Source organism: Colossoma macropomum, unplaced genomic scaffold (assembly GCF_904425465.1).
Source record: "Colossoma macropomum unplaced genomic scaffold, Colossoma_macropomum, whole genome shotgun sequence".
Taxonomy (NCBI): domain Eukaryota; kingdom Metazoa; phylum Chordata; class Actinopteri; order Characiformes; family Serrasalmidae; genus Colossoma; species Colossoma macropomum.
Window position 1 is genome coordinate 8,815,801 of NW_023494799.1, and position 24,649 is coordinate 8,840,449.

The 24,649-nt window shown below is 40.3% G+C and overlaps 2 protein-coding genes across 2 annotated transcripts in view; one reads left to right on the forward strand and one right to left on the reverse strand.

Annotated features, from left to right (window-relative positions):
• Positions 1–122: 122 nt before the first annotated feature.
• Positions 123–1,125, reverse strand: tssk6 (testis-specific serine kinase 6). Its single transcript, XM_036586981.1, has one exon. The coding sequence runs from the start codon at positions 921–923 to the stop codon at positions 123–125; it is 801 nt and encodes a 266-aa protein (XP_036442874.1). The 5' UTR covers positions 924–1,125.
• A 5,766-nt stretch (positions 1,126–6,891) lies between these two features.
• yjefn3 (YjeF N-terminal domain containing 3) overlaps positions 6,892–24,649 on the forward strand; it is a 56,398-nt gene continuing 38,640 nt past the window's right edge. Inside the window, exon 1 of the mRNA XM_036587311.1 lies at positions 6,892–7,146. Within this exon, the coding sequence (XP_036443204.1) occupies positions 7,088–7,146 (59 nt within the window). The 5' untranslated portion in view covers positions 6,892–7,087. The remainder of the gene's footprint in view (positions 7,147–24,649) is intronic.

The following is a 24,649-nucleotide window of genomic DNA, read 5'->3' on the forward strand; positions in this document are numbered from 1 at the left end:
TATTGTACTTCGGCACCTCTTGCTCCACAAGTACCCCTACCTGCGCTACAAAGACCAGTAGATGAAAAGCTTCAGAAAAGAGTCATGTTCCAACACAGCGTTTTAATTAACGTCATTGCCTCTTACTGTAGCCAAGGATGCTGTGCCACTTGTGTCACTGAAGGCCGTGTGGAGGGACAGAATTGCAGCAGATAAGAGATGAGGGCACGACAGGGCTCCTCCACTGGGATCCCCTCAGAATACACCAAGGCTTTGCCCTGGAGCCGTGGAATACGGCTCACATTGGAGTCGTCGAAGGGCATGCAGCCGGTGACCATGACGTAAAGAACAACCCCCAGGCTCCACACATCATACTTCTTCGGATCATAGGGCACACCCAAAAGCACCTCAGGTGGCGCGTAGGCAGCAGAGCCACAGAACGTCTGGCTTAGTTCAGGGAAGCCTTTTGCAAACCGCCCAAAACCAAAGTCTGTCAGTTTGACCTGATGGTCAGCGGTCAGTAGCACATTTTCACACTTCAGGTCTCGATGGACGATGTCTTTCTGGTGCAGAAAGGTCACGGCACTGAGGATCTGAGAGAACCACATTTTGGCCTGGTCGCTGGGGATGCAGTTGAGCTCCTGGGTCTTCTGGAGGAGATCTGTTGTGGCGGGCTCCATCACGATGTACAGCGGTCCGTTGTGGACCTCGATGAATTCATGAACATGAACAATGTGATCGTGCCTTGCAGCTTTTAGAGTGGCCAGTTCCCGGGGCAGAAATTTTGAGACAAATTCATGTGGTGCCCTCTTGCGGTCCACTATTTTGATGGCAACTTGTGTGGAGTGCTTGTTGGATGTGGCCAGCTTGACCTTGGAGAAACTCCCTTCACCGATAGTGGCTCCGAGCTTGTAGCCCAGCCTTTTCAGAACTTTTTCATTCATAGTTTTTCTCACCCTGGATACAACGCGGAGCTGAGTCAGAAGGTTAAGAAACCATCATGAGCCACTCGTTTTCCAAGCCAAGTCTCTTCTACTTGTGGCTGATACCTGCGAGAGTCTTTCTGAAGAATTAGAAGATTCTGCTGTGATGTCATAAAGTATAAAAAGTGATGTCACAAGGTGACATACATAAGGGCGCCTTCACTCTCCGTGTCACAATAGGCTGCTACAGTGCAGCAAACCTTTTAAAGGCATTCTATTAGTGTGTAATGCTGTAGTAATATTAAATGGGAACACCACCATTTTTAAAAACATTCTGCATAATTCAATCATTAAGATGTAAACAAATCATTTTGAGTATTTTGATTACATTTGGTGCATTGTAGAGAAACTTGACTCTGTATTTACAGTAGTGGTCATAGGAATCGGGGGTTGCAATGTCTACAATGCAAACACATGCCTTTGATTTACTATCCAAAATAACCAACATAGACGTCTTTGTGTGTTTGTTTAATGTTGATTATGGTTAATAGTGGTAGATCTGGAAAAATAAGTTTTCTTTGGGGACTATTTTGTCGTCTGACATCCTGCATGTACTTCTCCATAATGAAAATTTTAAAAAATATGTTTTAGGACCAAATCTGATAACTTTTTGTGAGGGAGCTTTTACAGGCATCAAATGCTTGAGGTGTCTGGTTCCCATCACCACCACTTTAAACGATTCTGACTCTGTAAGTTTCTCTAGAACAGCATTTCACACCAAACCACTCTGAACAACTTTGTTTACATCACAACCTCTTAACCCTTTAACTATTTGGTAGAGCACATTTTGAGTGGTAGTTGTGAATATTTAAAAAAAAATTGTGGGGTTAAAAAACAAAAAAAACACCAATTGTTTTTATTATTGCCCCACACAAATAAAAAATACATTGCTTTTTTTCTTGGTGAGGGCATTAAACGGTTAATGCAGAAATTTTGAAAAATTGCTGGAATTCCCCTTTTAAAAGTTTCAGACATCTACAGGTGTCCACAGAGGCCATGGGGCAGTTACAGTTCTCTGGGCTGCCAACTTGAGATCATGACTAAATTGTCTTGTTATCTCAAGATAACAAAAGTTGTTTTCTCTATCACAACCTGTTTGTCCTTATCTCAAGATCTCACGTTTTCTTGAGAAAGTAACTTTTATCTTGATATCACAAGACAAATAAGTTGTGATATCGAGATAACAATCCAGAAAAGTATAACTATCTAAAAGCCTGTCAGGACTTCCACCATCACTAACAGTACATCTTTCTAGAACAGATCATTTCACATCAAACCACTGTTTAATGAATTTGTTCACCTTAATGATCGAATTCTGCAGAAATTTGGAAAAATCGGTGGAGTTCCCCTTTATGCACAGATTATTTGACCTCGTGAAAGAGGAGAAAAAAATGTAGAGTGTCGAGTTTTGGACGGTCAGCGATGCATCCCTCTTTCTTTCTTTATTCCTTCCTTCCTTTCTTTCCTTTTCTTTCTTCATCTTTCTTTCTTTCTTTCTTTCTTTCTTTTTTTCTTTCTGTGTTTCTTTCTGTCCTTCTTTGTGGATGACCGTAGGAGCCGATTAGGCCCTCCAGTGAAAGTCCCTGAGCAGCTCCCTTAGCTGGGCCGGAGCTGAAGTGACGGTGGCTCCGCTTTAGCGGTCAGTTTTTAGTGACAGTGGATTTATTCTGTAATATAATAGTTATTTTTGAAACTTGGGCCTCGAGTCTGTTATTCGACTCTAACATTTTCTCTTCAATAACAGTTCATAACAGTTGCGGAAGCTGCTCATAACCCATGTTTAGCTTAGCGCGCGGTTTGAATCTGAACCCGCTGTTAGCTTCTCTAATGCTTCCGTCGCCACTGTGGAAACGGACGGTGGATAAAAGCGGACCCAGCAGAAGAGGAGCTGAGAGGAGAGAGGAGCTCTTGTAAAAAAGGCTCGATATGTTCAAAAATAACACATGTTCGACAGAAAGAGCCTCACAGGTCAGTTTAAAAATAAAATATCATTCCTGGTCCTGAACTGTGTGGCTCTGCTCTGCTAGCCCGCCTGCGCTTTTTAGTCCTACAATTATAGACTATCATCTGTTTCTCTGCATGCTTTGTTAGCCCCCTTTTACCCTGTTCTTTAATGGTCAGGACCACCACAGAGCAGATAGTCTATTATTTGGGTAGTGGATCATTCTCAGCACTGAAGTTACACTGACGTGGTGGTGGGGTTTTAGTGTGTTGTGCTGGTACGAGTGGATCAGACACAGCAGTGCTGCTGGAGTTTTTGAACACCTCAGTTCACTGCTGGACTCAGAATAGTCCACCAACCAAAAATATTCAGCCAACAGTGTCCTGTGGGCAGCGTCCTGTGACCACCGATGAAGGACTAGAGGATGACTAACATAAACTGTGCAGCAGCAGATGAGCTATCGTCTCTGACTTTACATCTACAAGGTGGACCAATAAGGTAGGAGTGTCTAATAGAGTGGACAGTGAGTGGACACAGTGTTTAAAAACTCCAGCAGCACTGCTATGTCTGATCCACACATACCAGTGCAACACACACTAACACACCACCACCACGTCAGTGTTACTGCAGTGCTGAGAATGATCCACCACCCAAATAGAACCTGCTATGTGGTGGTCCTGTGGGGGTCCTGACCATTAAAGGACAGTGTAAAAGGTTGCTAACAAAGTATGCAGAGAAACCGATGGACTACAGTCTGTAGATCTACAAAGTGCACCAATATGGTAAGTTGACAGTGAGGGTAGATACAATGATGTGTACTTAATAAAGTGGCCGGTCGGTATATACGTAATGCACCATATTTATCAAGCCTTTCAAACTCTGATTTAAGATCAGGTTTCATCAGTTCTTGAAATTTTATTCAGTGTTATATAAAAGCTGTAAGCTGATCCCACATCAGCATTCATACTCTGATAAATATGGACCACTGCTTTTAGAATTTCAAGAAATGAAAACAGTACAAAACCTCCATCATTTATTTTTTGCCTTACAAACTTTTTATTTTGGTAAATATATGCTTATTCCAAATGTGTTGCTCGCGTTTGTTCCAAGAAAGTTGGGACAGGAGCATGTTTACCACTGTGTTACATCACCTTGTCATGTAACAACATTTGTTAATCATTTGAGAATTGAAGACACAAAATGATCCAATTTTGAAACTGATTTTTTCTTCAGTAATACATATTTTCAATTGGAGACAGTTCTAGGCAGCAGACAAGCCAGTCTAGCACCCGCACTGTCCGATTATGCGGCCATGCTGTTATAACACAATGTATATTAGTGCTCATGTTGAAATAACCATGAACGTCCTTGAAAACGGCAACATATGTTCTTCCAAAATGTATATATCTGTCAGCATTAATGGAGCCTTCACAGATGTGCTAGCTACCTACTTATAGACCATCGTACCACGACAGACCCTGCCTTTTGATATTATGCTGGTAACAGTCTAGATCACATGTCAGTCCTTGCAGGCCAAAACACTGCAGACTTCAGCACACTGCCTCATTAAACACACCTGATTCAGCTCATCAGCTAATTATCAAGGCCTTCATGAACTGAATTATGAGTGTTAGACAAGGGTAAATGCAAATTTCTGCAGCATTTTGGCCCAGAAGGTCCCCAGTTTGACATGTCTGAGCTAGATGTTCCTTTTTTTCCTTGGCCCAGAGAACACAACATTCAGTATTTCCATGAACAATCTGCAAGGTGGACTTGTCAGATCACAATACACATTTCCTGTGCATCAGTCTATTTCATATGAGTTTGAGCCCAGAGAAGTTGGCGGTGTTTCTGGACGTTGTTAACATATGGCTTCCACTGTGCATTGTACAGTCTTAACTTGCATTTGTGGATGCAGCGATGAACATTGTGTATTGACAATAGGTTGTCAGAGTATTCCTGAGACCATGTGGTGATATCCATCACAGAAGCATGCTGGTTTTTAATGCAGTGCTGTCTGAGAGATCAAAGGTCATGGCATTCAGTTGTGGTTGTTGTCCTTGCGCTTTTCACACAGCAATTTCTCTGGATTTGCTGAATCTTTTTTTTTTTTATATTATGCATCCAAGAGAGTAAAATACCTAAACTCCTTCCTCCTAGGATCCTTGTTGTTAAACTGTTGGATTATTCGCTGATGCACTTGGATGCCTTTTAATTGCGTTACACTGTCCTGAATTTTTTGGAACTATAGTTTGTACAATAGGAAACCATGCAAAATAGAAACAGTAGAAACCTGTACTGGCCTGCATTTGGAATCATTTTCTCTTTTGTCTGCTTAAATTGCTTTACTCGCCGTATTGCTGTTTAACTTCATTATATTTGTGATGCTAAGATATTTTTCTCCCATGCCTTGTAATTCGTGTATTAGGTGACAAGAGTGCGCTGTCCAGCTCGCTATCGCCCACATTAATCTGAGTGCCGCTGAGTGTTTGTATGGTTCACTGGGTTTATGGCAGTGTGTGTCTAATGAACAGAAATGAGCCTCATTATCTCCAGCTGTCAGTGCTGAGTTTCCACTGCTCAATTCTACAGTCCCTGAGGCAGACTGCAATAACTCGATATCAGCTGAAGGAGGCAGTGTTTACCCTCAGCTTCGGCCAGCAGACCCCAGCATCTGCAAATCCTTGGAGTATATTCAATTACACATTAGACCAATGGGTATTTCCCTTTTGAGATCATCGACAGCAATAATAATAACAGTAATAATAACAGTAATAATAATTACTGTTGTAAATTGTCAATCATATTAGTCATAATAGTTATAATTGGTGTTTTTCATTGTAAAAATACTTTATTACAATACTGCTATTCATTTATACAACTATTTATTGTTAGAATTATTGTTATTACAATGATAATAATCAGATTTAGTCGTAAACCATTCAAGGCCTGTAACAGGAATTTTATATTAAAACAGCTGAGGGGATTATTATTAAACCAGTGATGATCATATACAGTCATATGCAAAAATTAAGGCACCCCTGGTCAAATTGTCTACATGAAAATAAGGTATCCTCAGAAAACTTAAGCAGGGCTTTTTTCTGCAAATTTTTAGAGTACAATTTCTATTTATTTGCTGAATTTAACAGACAAATTATACTACAAATAAGATATAAATAAAACATAACACATGAAATGAGTTATAACCTTTGTACACACCGCATTTTATGTTTATTACTTTTCCAATGCCCTTAAATTCAGCAAAAAAGCAGTAATTCTGCATTAAAATGGGCAAAAGTTTGTTCTCTATGGAGGATGTGTTCAACAAAACGTGTAATCTGAACAGGCTTGTCCAAATCAGTATTACAGCAGAAGTGAGCAGAAGCAAGCTCTTGTACTCCCATATGAGTGAAATTAACTCTGCCTGAATGGTGCTCATAATTGTCCTATTTTTCTTCCCGCCTCTCTCGGCTTTCCAGTAAACGATATAACGTTTTTGTTTTTCAAGGACGAGTTACATGGAAATCCCCTTTTTTCTTTCGAAATTCCTTTCGTAGGCCTGCTTTTAATGGTTTGTGACTGTGATTAATCTGCTTTTGTGTTTTAAAGGACCTAATTTCAGTTTGTGGGGTCACTACAAGACAATTAATATACATGCAGATCATAACAATTGTCAATGATTATTATTGAGTCTGAGTCCAGTGTAATTCCAAAATAATTCCATAGGATTTCTGCTGTAAGATTTCTATTCAGGGATTATAAGCATGCAAATGACTTCCAAAATATCCATGATTGTCGGGGATGATCAGGGCTGTGATGTGACTGCCTGTGGATTAGCTGTGCCGTGTGCGTGTTCTGAGGATGCTGCTTCTGGAGGCGATGCCGTCTCTGGCTGGCTGAGCTTGTAGCGTTGAGGCATTCGGCCAATCACACACCTCTCGTTGGTTCTGCCTGCCTCTTAATTGGCTGCCACTGGCAGTGAGGGCAGCTGATCCACGCGTGAAGCCCGATTTATCAGCCATTGAGCCAGCACGGAAGAGGAACAGACAGAGAGAGAGAGAGCGAGAGAGAGGAAAGGAGAGGCTCAGAGAACAAGAGAGAAAACTAGAGCAGGCTGACTGGTGCAGAAGGATCCGCTGCTGAATCTCATCACCTGTATCCAGCGCTCCGCTGCCTGGCAAAGATGAACCACAGCTCCAGTGAAAAAGAGCCAGAGACCATAGAGCCACTGCGCTACCTCAGGTAAGCCAAGTCACACATTGCCCAGCTTCATTGAGCCTGATACTGTAATCATAAGAATGCTGCTAGAACTAATAGTTTAAAATCAGTCTATTTCTTATCTTGGACTCATTCAGTGATTAGCCCTAGTGGCGGCTCTAAGGCTGAGAGATATATTTTCTATCGTAGTTTCTGTATCTGAACTTCAATGAAAGAACGCTCCAGCTTCCAGCACTTCTTAAATGTGCCTAATCCAGCTTTACATTCCCCATATGGAAATCAAGCAACAGATTGCACAGCATCAAATGCGCTCCTAAGGGACGTTTCCTCTCCTGACATGTTTTTACTGTTGCAGCCAGGAGCTAATTATATTCTGTTCAGTGATTCAGCAAACATTCAAAACAGTGCAGTTGCCCAAGAGCCCTGGTGTGGCTTTGAAAGCACCATAAGCGCCAGGCCGGAGCTGTTTTTCCACTTCAGTTGGGTTCTATAATGTGTTGCAGATTGAGGCGCATTGCAACTCGACAGAAGCGATGTGACATTTCGCTTGCCGTTGTGATGGTAACGTCACGGCCGGTGCTTTGCTCTTTAAACATGTGTGGGCTGAATGTTGACTATTAATCTTGTATTATCTCCCCCTTTTTGTAGTTCTGGGAGAAACAGTTGCCGTGCTTGAAAGAAAATGGGCAGTTTTGCAAAAGATCTGAAATTCAACAGATTCCCCTTTTTCGTTTTCCATCTGTGCCTCCAGTGTTTTCCAAACCTGAACCTTAAAACCTGCTGTATCTCTAATATGTGATCAGTTACCGCAGACCATGATTTCAACATTTGCCTTGTACTTAGTAAAAGAACAGAACAGAGAACGATTAACTTGAAACACACTTATAATCGAAGGCAATGGGCAGGTGCTTCACTAGTCTCATGGGGACAGACGTCTCGTAATGAGACATTTTGGGCTAAATATGGGCTTATTAAGGTGGGAACAACTGGGTGTGAAATGTCTAAACCAGTCCAATGCTTCGTGAAGGCGAAGCTCAGGTGCTGCTGGACTCATCAACATTGTTAGATGGACAACAAGCCTGTCGTTAGCCCGTGGATGCTATGTAAGTTAGCATGGCTAAAAACTCCAGATATTACCTCTCGCAAGGGAAAAACAATTCCTTTGCCTACTGATAACAATTTGCTAGCTAAAGTCTTTTGTTGGTTTGACACATTGTTCCCATATCTGGCCTGGCACAAGTCAGTGATTTCTGTATGGCCAAAGGTATGTGGACACCTGACCATCACACCTATATGAGCTGTTGGACATCCCATTCCAAAACCATGGGTTTCAATATGCAGTTGTTCCCCATTTTGCAGCCTCTACTCTTCTGGGAAAGCTTTCCACAAGATTTTGGAGTGTGTTTTTGGGAATTTGTGCCCATTCAGTCAAAATTGTGAGGTCAGTCTCTGGTGTTGAACGAGAAGCCCTGGCTTGCAGTTAACATTCCAGTTCATCCTAAAGGTGTTCTGTGGGGTTCAGGTCAGGGTTCTGTCTAGGCCACTGGAGTTCCTTCACACCAAACTCGTCAAACCATATCTTTATTGACCTCGCTTTGTGCACAGGAGTACAGTCATGTTGGAACAAGAAAGGGTATTCCCTAAATTGCTGATCTCAAACCCTGAAAAACCAGCCATCGACCATTATCCCTCCTCCACCAAACTTTACTGTTTGCACTATGCATTCTGGTAGGTAGTGTTCTCCTACCATTCGCCAAACCCAGATTCACCCATCAGACTGCCAGATAGTGAAGCATGACGCTTGGCTTTGCCCATAGCAATCTTGTCTGCAGCTGCTTGACCATGGGAACCCATTTCATGAAGCTCCTGATGCACAGTTCTTGTGCTGAGCTTCCAGTGATGCAATAATGGATATGTGATTTTCAAGTGTTATGTGCTTAAGCATTCAGTGACCCCACCCTGTAAGTTTGCATGATCTACAGCTGTGACGCTGAGCTGTTGATGTTCTTATATGCTTCCATTTCACTTACAGTTGACTGGAGCAGATCGAGCAGGGCAGAATTGTCACAAAATGATTTGTGGCAAAGGTGGTGTCAGAGGACAGTTCTGCATTTAAAGTTACTGAGTTCTTCAGTACAACCCAATTTACTGGCAAAGTTTGTCTACAGAGATTGCATGGCTATTTGCTTGATTTAATACACCTGTTAGCTGTGGGTTAGTGGCAATATACTTCAGGCCACACAGTGTAAGTACATATAATCAACCATATTCTACACATGTAGCGGATAAAGATCAGGGAAAAAAACATTGGAGTATTTCTTTAAATGCCTGGCCATAAGGGACACCCTTGCCTAGCACAAGTCATTCCCTGCGGTTGTGTTATATTTATGGGTTTCTCTTCTGAGCAGAGGCAAATGAAATGTGGCATGAGGTAAAAAATGGGAGAATAAGGCCATGGTAGAATGCATGCTTTAAAATAACGAAATAAATGAAGTCACAGTCTGTGGATATAACATCTGACCTGTGTAGGCCTTTCTCCAGAACTGCTCCCCCCCTCCGGCTTCCCTACAAAAGCCGATTTGATCATGAATATGAGCAGAAACAGTTTGTTTTCCATAATGATGGCTTTGTTGGCAGAAGAGGCCCTTGAATCTTATCCCGTCAGCCCACGGACGTTTAAACACAAGGCAGTCAGCGAGAGACTGGGCAAATTATATGCTTCGTCGAGACCACAATGATAGGATTTAAGGGCTTAAGTTGTGGATTTGGAGGAGTTTTGTGTTCAAGGCGTCACATAACCTCTCAGTGTGTCGCTGCGTTTGTCTTGTGACAGTGTTTGTGTCTGCAGTGTCAGCTTGGCTTTTTGGTTCTATAACCTATAAATGGCTTCTATTCCATTGGAAACCTAGGAATGCTTTTTTATTTATATACTGAAAATGTTATTCCACACTGTCAGAATTTGCAGGATGAATGGACCAATATAAGTGATTTTTAGTTATAAAAGAAATTCAGCGATATGGATAAAGTACCATACTGTGATTATACCGATATATATAATGCGATTCTGATAGGCTTTGATATATTAAGGTGCCCATATCATGGAAAACCAAATTTTCTCATTTCTTTTTCTTTTTTTTTTGATATAGGTATAAGTCCCTTTGGAATTATAAGGTTCTATCTGACATTTTTGTCAAAATTAAGTTATTCTCATGTTCTTATTCTATGACACTTCTTAACATTTTGTGAGGTGTTTTTTTAAGTCGTGTGCATTTTTGGACTTTTTACCTAGAAAACAAAAGGTTCTGTCTCCATAGTCAAACTGTAACTTCTACAAGGTTCTGTAAGGTTCTATCTGTGAGCCAATCAGCACTTCGAATACACACAAGAGGACCAATCAGGTTCTGTGTCTTTGTCATGTTGCTGCTCAGTGACTGCAGGAAATGTTTACAAAACTTTATGAAACTTGACAACATGTTGCTGAAACTCTGCCTGTCTTCTTGCAGTTCTGCAGAACGTCCTATTGTCTTAAATATTATAAATATTAAGCCTTAAATGTAATTAAATAGTATATATAGTATAATTAAAAAGTATAGATATAAAACAAAACCTCACACTGCCTTTATACTGACCTGCTACACTTACTTGCTGGGAAGGGTTATTACAGTAACTGGTCACTGTCTGACCTGAAGGACGCTTAAACGTATGGTTCCTACCTAAAAATGAAACCAGCACTGGACTAAACATTTAGCACTGACCTTTATACTTAATCTACCAATCAATGCTTTTTTAAATAAGAAAAAGATGATTTGTCCTAAAACAAGAAACAAATGTCATAAAAAATATGTAAACAATAAAAATAAATGCCATAAAAATGTCATAGAAAGCATTACATTTTACTTCTGGACACATGTAACTCTCTGTTACACTAATTTTTTTGTTTTAAAACAATTTACAAGTAACTTGTTTGTGTTCCTTGAAAATCGTTGCTTCTTTTCATGTTTTGCCAGATAGAACCTTTAACTCCAGGCAGAAAGTGGGTTGTTAAGATTAGAAGGTTCTGTCTGCATTTGACCTGTTCCAAAAAACTCATATATATATTTGATAGAATTTTGATGTTGTACATTTTGAATGCATTTAGGGTGTCTGTCACTGTCATGTATGAAAGAATCATGTTCCACATATCAGTTTTGCTGTTTGGAATGCAAAATCTTTGAAGCTCAATATCCCAGACTGCTCAGAATGCAGATAGAACCTTATAATTCCAAGGGGACGGCATGTAAGCATTATTACAGTCAAAGCATTGCAACTAAGCTGGAAAAACAGCCTGTTTTGAAGCTATTGTTTTTGTGATGTCACAAAAACCAACACATTTACAAATATCCTCCTATTCAGCCTCCAGCAGTTTAGCTCCACCCATTCATGCTGAAGTTATGAGGAGTGTTTCAGCCTAAACTGCTTTTCTGAAAGAAGTACAATACAGAGCAGCCAATCAGAACAGAGCTTATTTACATACATTAGTCTTAAAGGCACGATGACAAATCAACCTGTTTAATTCTAAGGGATACAGAGAAGCTGGAAAATGGTTGTGATTGTGTACTTTTCGGTACATAAACCCACACAAATACCAGACTTGGACCTAAAAAAATGTAAGATGTGGCTCCTGTGTGATCTTAATTAATTAATCATGTAAATGCATAATTAATTGTGGGAATGCATGTTGGATCATGTAAATGCATTGATTAATCAAGACACCCACAGAAGCTCATCTTAAACATCGGATGTTTTTCAGGATCCTCACAGCACACAATGAACATGATTGTGGTTTATTAAAGGGTTCATTTGCATATTGCCTTCTGTGATATCAGTATTGCAAAGGCCAGTATTGTAATAACTATTAACAAATAATATAATGTGCAGCCCAACTGCAGCGTATGACAGCCTTTTCATTGTGAGTGTGTTTTTTTGCTTTATGTCTTGTGTTATTTCTATGCAAATGTGGAACATTATACACCCTCTTATTACCGTGTTTCCATCAGGACTGAATGTTCTGGGTGTTGGTCCTGCAGTGCGTCTCTCATTCTCCCCTCCACACAGCTCAACAGCTCTCTCTCTCTCTCTCTCTCTCTCTCTTTCTCACTCCTCTGTCTGTCTGTCTGTCTCTATCCCTCTCTTTCTCTGTTTTCTCTCTTTCTCTATCTCTCCATCATCATCTTTCTCTATATCTTCATTATTTCTCTCTCCATCTCTCTATCACATCATCATCTCTTTCTCTATATCTTCGTTATTTCTCTTTCTCTCCATCTCCATCTTTCCATCTCTCTCTCCCTCCATCATCACCTTTCTCTTTATCTTCTTTGTTTCTCTCTCTTTCTCATCTCCATCTCATTATCTCTCTCTCTCTATCACCTTCTCTTTCTCTATATCTTCTATAATTTCTTTATCTCTCTCTCGCTGTTTTTATCTCTCTCCATCTCCATCTCTCTCTGTATCTCTTCCCCCCTCCATCACCATCTGTCTCTATATCCTCTTTATTTGTCTCTATCTCACTCTGTCCCTCCATCACCATCTATTTCTGTATATTTCTGTCTCTCTCTCTCCATCTCTGTCTCCCCCTCCATCACCATCTCCTTCTTTATATCTTCTTTTTTCTTTTTCTCTCTCTCTCCATGTCCATTTCTTTCTATCTCTCTCCATCACCATCTCTTTCTCTATATCTTATTTTTTCTCTCTCCGTTCCATCTCTATCTCTCTCTTCCCTCATGACCATCTTTCTCTGTCTTCTTTATCGCTCTCTCTTTCTCTCTCCATCTGCATTTCTCTCTCCCTCCATCACCATATCTTTCTCTATATCTTCTTTCTCTCTCCATCTCTATCTCTCTCTCCCCTCATGACCATCTTTCTGTCTTCTTTATCTTTCTCTCTCCAACTCCATCTCTCTCTCTCCCTCCATCACCATCTCTTTCTCTATCTTCTTTATTTCTCTCTCCATCTCTGTCTCTTTCCCCTCATGACCATCTTCCTCTGTCTTCTTTATCTCTCTCTCTATCTCTCTTCCTCTCTCGCCATCTGTCTCTACTCTCTCTCTCTATCTCACTCTGTCCCTCCATCACCATCTCTTTCTCTATGTTGAATATTTCTCTCTTTTTCTATCTCTCTCCACCTCTCTCTCTCTCTCTCTCTCTCTCTCTCTCTCTGTCTCTCTCTCTCTCTCTCTCTTTCTCTCTCTCTGGCTTTATTTAAGGGGAAGGAAATTGGAACCTTCAATGATTTGTGATTCGCTACCAGCCAATGTGTTGCTATTAACGGCCCTTATTAAAGTTAGATTAGAGAGGAGACTGCTCGATTTACTCCTTTGAAGTGTGTGTGTGTGTGTGTGTATGTGTATGTGTGTGTGTGTGTGTGTGTGTGTGTGTGCGTGCGCAAGAGAGAGAGAAAGCGAGAGAGAAGGGAAAGGGATGAAGGGATAGCAGAGTAAACAGCGTGGTGTGAATCAGTAGAATAGTAGGACGTTTCCTTTCTGCTGAACTGGCCTTTACTGAACAGGAATCCACTGTAGCTGCACTTCAGTTCTAGAAACTTTCTAAAAGAGCTCTAAAAACTGAATATTAATTAGAGAACAAAAAGTGAACAGTTGGAGTGCATTTAGAGTTTGGAGGAAAATATTACACTCTTTCTCTTTAACCCTTTAAACTCTAGGCTTATTATAGAATTCTTAATCCTAATGTTTACTGACTACTGTGGATTATTCACTATTAGTAAAGTGATGTTTATTGTATGTCATAAGGCTGCACAACATGTTGTAGCAGCCTTATGACAGTTTTAGCCTTTGCGGTGCTGATATATGCATGGAAATCTGCAATATGAAAAGGAGCCTTCTGACCAATCTCATTGGGCCTCATTCACCAGCTGTTCTTAAGAAGAAATTTCCCACTTATGCAGTTTTCACTAAGACTCTGACGATGTGAGGATCTTGACCAATCACAGCTCCACATGTGTTCCTGTAGAATGAAATGTTCTTGATTTTAATAAACTAATTATTTTGCTCCAAATAATCTTTGTAGTAACTGATTATGTGTAATCCAGATTACATCATCTGAATACAAAAATTAAGTAATCAGAGTAAGATACATTAGATAATATGCAGGCAACATCAATAGTTAAGTCTTTTAACTAATTTACTGAGAGTGTCCATAAACTGTGTACTAGCTGCATTAGTATGACTGATAATAGTTTGGGGGAAAGAAAAAATGAAATGAAATGAATCTACCAGTGAAGGAAAATTAAATATTCCAAAAGTAACCAGATTAGTTTACATTCTTAGCCTGACAGTTATGAAGCCACAGAACTGTCAGACACTGTCCAGTGATTTACAGAGCAGAGAATTTGTAGCTGCACACCCTCTGTGCCCGCTTAGCTTTGCACAATTAGGCTTATTTCACTCTTAGCTCTGTATTTATGTTTAGCTCTGCTGAATCAGCTCCCTAAAGGTCTGTGTTTGTATCACATTCATCGTGTTATAAAGAGAATAGATTAGCACATTTAGGACTGGCACAGTCACTAGAGGGTTTATTGGTGCTAAAAAGTAGAGGTCATATGTTTTAGTACTGTGTTATACACACACAATTTTCTGCTGTTATTTAATATCAGTGGTGCTCAAAATGGCAGTAAGTAGAATAGACGGTGAAGGTCTGTGGCCGTCTGTGAGCTGGAAAAACATGTTGCTTTGCTACAGTAATGCAAGTGACGTTACTATTCCAGTGTTATGAAGGGCCGTGTGGTTAGCTGTGTGACTACTAGGCCTGTAAATTTCAACATACAAGCTCAAACCTTACTAGAAGAAGGACACAGCTTTCACACAAGTTGTGGTGCTTTATTGACCAGCTGTTGTTGGCCACAGCTATGCCATACAAAAGCAGAGTTTTCTCTAACAGTTTGCTCTAGTCTCGCTACGTCTTCCTCTCTCAGCCGTCAGCGCTAGACTGGCTCTGAGTTTTTCGTGATCTACACATAAACAAAGCTCAGTGACTTGCCCTGCCTTCACAATAAGAGTCCCTGTCAGAATAACCCAGCAAATAAGTGCTGCAGGACAAATAACCTAAATTAAAATTTCAAAAACATTTTTTGAACATGCTACTATTTGTTTTACGCTTTGAACATATGGATAAGACAATACATTTCATTTCATGAATTATATAATTTATGGCTGTTATTAAATGAAAAACTAAACATTCTGAGCTAGTCAGGCTTTTTCAGTAGCTAAAGGATTGATGTCACGATGGTCCAGTCATAAGCCAGAAAACAATTGAGTACAAACACATGCGCATGCTTTTAACACGATCTTCTTTATCAATCCCACAGCAAGACTTACTGCTTGTCTGTGGTGTCTGTAGAACTTTGTTGCAATCGATGAAAATTTCAGCGTGTAGATCTGCCAAACGGTTTTGCAGCGCAGGCGTTCTGTATGGACGTTGTGTGTGAGCTGTAGCAGTCATGCAGCTGCATTGATCATGTCACACAGAGGTAGTCAGTGTGGAAAAAATGACTGTCTGGTTCATGGGCTGGATCATAAGTGATCCAATTATAAGTGGGCAGCGCTAAACAGAGCCGGTCCTGACCTCTCTGGGGCTCTAGGCAAAATTCTGCAAAGGGGCCCTCGTACCTGATCCACGTGAGCTATGTAAAACATTTGCAATGGCCACACAATCCTACCTTACACCCCAGTCCTCCCACTACAATCCTTCCTTCATCTGTCAGTCTAAGAATGAGTAGACCTATACAGAACAGAATGAAGTACAAACAAACAATATTTAAAATTATGGATAATACTACTAATTTTATCAGCTGCATCAGGCCCATTCAAACTGGCTCCCCAGATTTCCTTGAATGCATTTCAAATATAAAATACTATGTATACTATGGCTTAGCTGAATACTTGATAGTTGTCATTTACAGAGAGAGATGTACATCCATATTGTCCAGTTCAACATTTAATCAGTAGTCAGTGTCGGTCCATTGCTCTTAATTGTGCGCCTATGAGGAGTGTGCAGTCACATCCATATACTCTCTGGTCTGGACTGGTCTCCACATAGGCTACTGCTGCAAAGAGCAAGTTACATTTCACATATGCACATATGAACATGTTTACACACTACGTGGTTCTTTTTCTGAGCTGCAGTTTGTAAACACTGTTGTCTGTCGGCGTTCATCAAACATAATAACTGGTTGTATTTCACTCTCACTTTTTTGTTATTTTCTGACATCAAACTTGGAGAGGAGAGGAACCAAGTTTACCTGATTGCTGTTCCCACAATTCACTCTCATGGTCTCATAGTTCCGCTTCATCCTCTCGTCCTTTACGCGAGGCAGGGCGCTTGCATAAATTGTGGGGCGTATAGGGCCGACCAGCTCTGGCGCTAAATACAGGTGTAAACAGGTGTGAGGCGGGTGACCCGATCACTCAAACCACCTTCCGACGTGATCAAGGACACATATGAAAAGGGTTTTGTTACTCTTTAAACAAGGCAAACAGAAATACCAACTAGCCCACTAGCGTACTGTGTCGCTTCCACAGTCAGAGAGAAAAAAATGGAAATTAAACTGCTGACCTCACCTTTAACACAGCAGCGGTTAAAGACTAATTAACCAGAGCTCTGCCTCATTCAACACTAGCTGTAGATTTCATGCCTCATACAAAGCCCCGTGCAGCAGTGTAAATGCCGCCATGGTGATAGCATCTGGTTTGGGTGTTACTTTTATTTGACGAAACAAACTGTTGTCTTGAAGTGACAGATATCCTTTGCTCTTCGCCAAAAAAGGCCAAAAGCGCCACTGGGTCAGCTACTGTTCATTTCAGAAAAGAGGAAGCCTTGTGCTCACACAGCTCAGATGACTGCAGCCAAGTTTAAGCAGGTTTGGAGATGCACAGGCTGTGCAGAGGACAAACTAATCCTGTTGATGTTTGTTAAAAGTTCTATTTGCTGAAATGCAACCATCTGCTTAGCATGAGTGTTGCTATGCCAACCCCAGAGACAACAGTTATTGGTGGAGCAAGTTCGTTTCACCTGTGGAAGTTGGCAAAAATCAAACAGAGGATGAATAAGGAAATGCTTTTGCAATCCAAAAACTGATGTTAGTGTGTGAGTGGTAATGTAAGATAAGCACCTTATTTTTCTAATGTACCTGTAATCTGATTACTGGATTTCTGTAACTGTACACAGCCCATGTGAACATTAGCAACGTTAGCAGGTGCTTTTAACACCTCAGCCAGCAAAGTGACACTAAAGTAATGTTTACCACATGAAACTCTTCTATTTAAAAAAGTGAGAGTTTTTTGTTTTTCTATGAAATGAGTCCTTAAAAAGGTTTGTCCTAGAACTATACATCTAAGACAAGAACGATTTAGGAAGCTTTATTCTTAAGAGTGTGTTGTTAGCAGTGCTAAGGTGTTTTGTGTAACTGGGCTTGATTCTCTTCTGGGGCCTTTTACTGATCAGTATATCTCAGTGGCGAACCTTCATCAAGAAGTCCTCTGGAGCTGCCATTCATGACCCAACCACTCCATCCTGCAGTCAGAGACACAGGCAGGGATGCAAGATTTGACTTAAATAGCCACACTCAGTATCCACTTTATTAGAGCCGCTGCTTTCACTGACTGCCCACTTTATTAGCTCCTACATTATAGGTCCATTGAATAGGTGAACAGGCTGTTAGCTGTCAAGTTGTCGTCATTTCATTTCTTAATATAACTTGTAAACTAAAGAATGAAGTGTCATTCTTCAGGCCCCGTGGTGCAACACACAACACATTGGAAAACAGAGCAGATACACAAATGACAATGTGTATATATATATATATATATATATATATATATATATATATATATATATATATATATATATATATATGAATGGGCATCATCAAATCTGGGTGACGTTTTTTTTTTTAAATGGCCAAAGCCCACCAAAGGGCCCAAAGGTTTACTACACACTTCTATGACCTTACAATAACTCAGCTAATTTATATTGTAGTCCATGTAATCAATGTATAATAATGTATGTCATAAGCCTTGGATTTTAAGGGCTTAAGTTCATAGTTCAACGTAGGTCAACATACGTCTGCACATTTAATGCTCAATTATCTGTTTAACATATTAAAAAAAAACATAAAATGCAACTTGTACAAGTAATGAGAAATATTTTAGATTTTGTTTTTTTGCAACATATTGAACTCAAACTAATCTTCCATGGTGCATCCTGGTGCTATCACTTCCCCAGGTAAACACTGCACACATACCCGACTTTCCATGTGATGTATAAGAAAAACGGGACTCTTCTGAGCAGTTAACCATCTTCAGTAGCTCCAAGGTCCAGTTCCAACACTTATTAGCCGTAACAATTTGGCTCTTGTCAAAGCCACTCAGGTTTTCACGCCTGCCTATTTCTCCCGATTCCAATGAGAACCGACTGTTGCTTCCCATCTAATATATCTCAGACCTTGACATGCGCTGTTGTTATGATAATCAGTGTTATTTGCTTTATCTGTGAGTGGTCAAGATGTTTTGACTCATCGGTGTGTATCATACCATGGTGGTATGAAAGTATCAGTCATTTTGCTGATGATTTTACACATCAGTGTCACTGCTAGGTTAAGTGTAGTCCACCACTCAAAAATATCCAGCCAAGAGTGGCTCTGTGGTCTAAAATTCACCACTGATTAAGGGCTTGAGGATGGCAAATACAGATTGTGTATCAACAGATGGGCTACAGTCTCTAACGGTACACCAGCGAAGGACAGCTACAAATAAGGCTTTCTAATCAAGAGGCTAGTAGATGTATACTAAAGAACAGTCCCCCAGTGGAATATAGAGTATTTTTAACCTCTGTTTCTTTAGAGGCTGACGTTCTGCCAAAAAAATCACCCCATTTTCACTCATAAATTGGTACAAGCGTTGTACCACAGTGCAGCAGGGGGAGAAATAACAGTCCATCAGTGCTGCTGGCAGTGGGCCATTAAAATGTTTCATTACGTCTTTATGATTGCTGAGGTGCGATGTGAGCAGGAGCAGAAAACAAGCTGTATGACCAAGAGGATCTGGACAGTAGGTGGACAGTAGATTAGAGGAGAAGAAAGAGGGGAGGACAGATCCAGCTTGATCAGAGGCTTCCGAAAAAAAATGGTCCTCCTGCATTTTCTCTATCTCCATGACAACAGCAGGGCCACATTCCAGTGGGAGTTGGGAGAGGAGTGCTGGGGCGGCCTAGGGGTTATTTTAGGATCCGAGAGCAAGGCCCAAACATCCGCCATGCTCTTCATTATACTAATTCTCTTTTTGGGCTTAAATGCATACTATTTGTGCCCTTAATGGGGTATTTAAGGTTATCATTGAGAATGTCCATTAAAAGGTCACTGAGGCTGACCAGAGCAGCATGAAAAAAGAAATACTACTGATCTCTTTTTATTTGTCTTGTATATTTCACCAACTAGCATTCCATAGCTGTTCAGAAAAATACAATTTTTGGTAGTTTTTCTGTTTTTACACCATTTTTTCTCCCTTTTTTACAATTAACATTGTATGATAAACGGATCGATAGAAACAAGGTAACAAGGCGGCTGACAGTGATATATGTCATCTACCTGAACGCTCACAAAATCCATTCTAGCGAGCGTGTATGGTCTGAGAAAGGTGAAAGGTGCTGACATGATACTAGCACTGTTCCACCCCCCTCACTGCCGCTTCTGTTCCCAGTAAAAAGGTGCTATGAAGGGCTGTCAACACTTAATAAGATCAGGAAGGCCTGATGGCTGAGTCCATGCTTCAGTGTCTATTAACTGCTGACAGCCCTGTTCATGCATGGCTACGTCACCATAGAAACAGTGGGAGTAGAAGCCGTGCAGGCTGGAGAACGGGTGACTACACACGTGTGTGAAAAAGCCAGAAAAAGAGCGAAAGAGACAGACGGACTGAGACTGAGAGTGACTTGCGCTTCTATTCCAGCTCTGACTCTAATTGAACATGTACTTATCTCAGGAATCTTATCCTCAAATGAGGCTGCACAATACTAGTATTGTGATTACATGGCTACATATTGCGATTGTGATATGGCTTGCAGTACATTAGAAACAAACTGGTGAATCAGTAATGACACAGTTAAAGACTGACTTCACAAGGGCTGCAATTCTTGATTCAGTGGGAATCATGTTCTTGAGATGAGCTTACGATTCTTCAACATGCCAATTTTGTTAGGAGCAATATGTACATTTAGTAAATTCTTATGTAGAAAAACTTGCAACATGCACAACAGCAGCCTAGAGATCAATATAAACAGCTACTATAAACATATACAAAAAATGTATACATAAATTGCTTTATATAGTAGTTATACAGCATATAAATATATACAGTACTGTGCAAAAGATATCGCAACTCAGATAACAGTCTCGCCTAGCTAGTAGCTAACGAAATGGCAAAGAGAAAGATTTAAGACGAACATCCATAATTTGGAGACGAATGGACTTATTTGCATTTATAATCACTCCAGCTGGTTGTGATTTCCAGTTCCTGATTTCCTGAAATTGTCAACCACTAAAAAGTCGCGAAGCTGTTTCTTGCTTCTTGTTCGAATTTTCCTGTTCCACCTTAAATGGTGCAGCAGTTACATTCTGACGTGTCAGGCACCATTTAAGGTGGAACAGGAAAATTCGAACAAGAATCCGGCAAATGAGAATAGAGGGCTATAAATGAGCTAAAGCTTAAAGAAGAGCAGTGTTAGTGGGCGTTTCCTTTACATAATATTTTTTAGTCTACATTAAGACATTCGCACATACTGAGACAAATTTACAGACAAGATGGTAAAATGTTACTTAAATAAATGGATATAATATGTTGTGGCTTCCAAGGTGGATTGATTAAACATAATAAAACAGTAATTAGTAACAGGAATTTCTTAATTTTAAGAAAAGTTATGAATTTGAAGAACAAACCCCCAACTGCTCCCCGGGCGCTGCGGATAGGGCTGCCCACCGCTCCTGGCAAGTGTGGTCACTGCCCCCTAGTGTGTGTCTTCACTAGTGTGTGGTGTTTCACTGCATGGATGGGTTAAATTGCGGAGGTGAAATTTCCCCGTTGTGGGACTAATAAGGGTCACTTAATCTTAATCTTAATAAAGTACTGATAAGCCAAACCAGGTGTTGGATGACATCTACAGGTAATACTAAACCTAAAAAACCTAATACTTAAAACTTTTGCACAGTAAATAAAATATAAACAAAATATAAACTATTTGTAAAACAAGCCAAACAGAAATCAACTTCTTGACCTATGCTCTGACCAACAAATCAACTATAGCTTACAGAGAGCCTTGAGAAAGGATGCACAGAGATAATGTGCTTAGTGCAGGGCTGTTGCAGTGAGATACAGTTGGCAGAAGCGCAGAAGTGGGGGCGAGTTGGTTGGGGTGGATGTGCGTTAGGGTGGCATGAATGCAAAACTTTGCATATTTGTTCAGTACTTTATTGGCATTAAAGAATAAAGAATAGGCCTATCTTGGCATTATGCTAACATAGATAAGCTTTAGTAAGTCTACTGCACGCTCTGTATCACTGAACATAAAAGATCAGCTGCACAAATTAGCTTGTTTTATACCAGAAGCCACATAATGCAGCAGCACAGGTAATGCGAGTGCTTCTAGGGGCGTCTAGGTCACGGTAAACAAACAAAAGTTAGACTGGCATGTGTCTCTTCTGTTATTTGTGCAACACTTAGTGGACACCAGGCATGTGCATGTATAGATGCCAGGACGGGCTTAAGCCCCTGCCCCTTTTGCCCTCAGACTGTACAAGTGCCTTCTTGGTTGGTGTGTATAATAATTGTATTGAAATATTATCTGTCATTGTTCAAGATCCATGCAAAGCTTGTGGGTTGGATTTGGTTTCTATGAGATTCATTGCTCTTGAGCGCCCCCTCTGGTGCAGTACCGATCGCCTGTGGTTCGTCTCAGTAGCTCCAACCTGTGACTCATTGCTACAGCGTTGGAAAACCCACCAATAAAACACCGATAATCTCTTTATGAAAGGATCACATACCATAATGTGGTTACTCTGAACAACAACCAAACATAATGTCAGCAATAAAAGGTGTTGATAAGTTTCTAAAGTTTACTTTATTGTAAAAAACCAGGGATTTGTATAAGACTCTGTGACTCTCTTAAACATAGTTATAAGTAAAGGCTTTGTAGTGAATAAATAGTGTACACTGTCAGAAATAAAGGTTCTGTGCAGGAACATTTTTGTTCATCAAGGTACAAACAATGTAAATGTGCCCTTAAAGATACAACAGTGGTTTTAAGGTCCAACTGTATCAAGTTTTTTCCAGGTGAAAAACACATATTTGTGCCTTTTCATAACTTAATGTTTTAAAATAAAAAGCCTGGAGACGAGACGGGGTGTGTGGAGTCAATACAGCTTAGAGAACATCATTTCAATGGATTGTGGTACAGTTATGTTCCCTGACTAAAGATACTGAGATGTACCCTTGAGGGCACCACCCCAGTGACAAGAGGGGTACTGCCCCAGTGACTTTCTGAGAGTGTAGTGAGTAACACCACAGTTTTGGGCTCTGGTCACTGGAGTTCACGTCTCTGCATAGATAGTAACATTAGTGCTTTTGGCTTTCTTTGGACAAACTTGTGACACTTTGTTCTGTGTTATTCAAACCATGATTACTCTCTTGATAAGACTGAGTGCAATATACAGTAAATTAAGTTTAATTCATGTTCATGTTGCCCTTTTATACTTAACAGTGCTCTCACTGGGGGGAAAAAAGGCTCAGTCATGGTGATGACGTGCCCACCACAGTCGGCATGTTACCACCAGGGTGTTTGTTCAAGATGATGACAGCATTCAGTAAAAACACTGTGATTGGTTAGACTGCATATATGCAGCTTTGCAAACTGCAGCGTTCAACAATATCAGCACTGGCCAATATCACAATAATGGCCAATATCACAATAATGATTTATAAACTATATACTGTGCAGCCCTTTTCTCAAGTAACACAGCTTGGATATAACTGTTCATGGCAGGCTTTTTAGTCGCTGTGTAATGGAACTTCCGATCTCACAGCCCTGCCCTTGTGTAGCGCAGGAGGCTGGAGTGTAATTGGGTTCACTGTTTCGCTCTGTTACACATTCATTAACAGGCCATTTTGCTGTTGGTAAAAGCTGGAAGAATACCCATTCTGAATTTTGATTATGTAAATGTCTGCTTCTGTTCCTCACAAACAACTTGTTTGCACGACAGGTTTTCACCCCGTATATGCCAAGGCACAAAACATTCACAGCAAGTTCATGAGAGATTTCAAGCAGCTCATGATCCTGAACCAATGTTAAAAACTTTTTTTTTTTAAATGAAGGTGTTAAACAGTGTCTTTTGGAGAGATGCCATAGAAGAACCTCTGCTGAAACCTATCAGTGGATGGTTCTTTAAAGAACTGTTTTGTGAATGAGATGTGAGAGTGTGAGGAACCTTTCCAAAGTTTAAAGAGCCTCCACAAATTTGGCATTCTACACTTGAACATCTGACACTTAAAAATAGAGGTTCCAAAATGGGTTCTTTGGAGTGATGCCATAGGAGAACCACTTTTGGTTGCCTGAAGATCCCTTCAGGTGATGGAAATGAGAAGCATGAGTGTGAGGAACATCTTTAAAGAATCTTTCGTCTAAAACGTTCATGCCAATTAATAGTTTTTTACCACACTCTTAGCAAAAAGCATTCTGTATAATACCAAAAAAGGGTTCTTTTCCTTGTAACAGTTCTGTATAGAACCTTTTTCTAAAAGGGTAAAAAGAGTTCAGTATAAAACCATCTACAACACATTCTCTATCAGTCTGAAGAACCCTTTCACGATGTAAAGAACACTTTATTCATGCAAAGGGTTCGTTGAGTGTTTGTGATTCTATATAGAACCATTTTCTTTACTAAAGAACCATCTTTCTGAAGAGTGTAGAACCATACATTGCTAAGTCCTCTCTTCATTTATTTAATTTCTATTCAAAATGACCATTAAGTACATATTATTCATCTTTAAGAGTAAAAAATAAAGTAGAAATGTATTTAATGTGCCTTTATTACAGCCTCCCTTTTCTTCACGAGACTTGCTTTCAGTATTTCAAAGAAATCAGCAGGCATATTTTTCCACACCTCCAAAGTTCAGTCTTAGAAGTTGGTTGCATTTTCTGCTTCTCACAATCCAAGTAACCCAAACACATTCAATGATGCTGAGGTCTGGACTCTGGAGTGGTCAGTCCGTTGTTCTGAGAACAGCAGCAGCTTCTTAGTTTGATTTGCAGATGTTCTTCTTTTTTGTCTGTTTCCTCAGTAACAGCTTTTTGACAGCTGCACCTCCTTTCAGACCCATAGCATTGAGTTCTTTTCTCACAGTGGAAGAAACATCTGTGGATTTTTGCAGATCTGACACAAGAGTGGAACTTGATTTTCTCCTCTCTCTCTCTCAAAGATGAAAGCTTTAAGT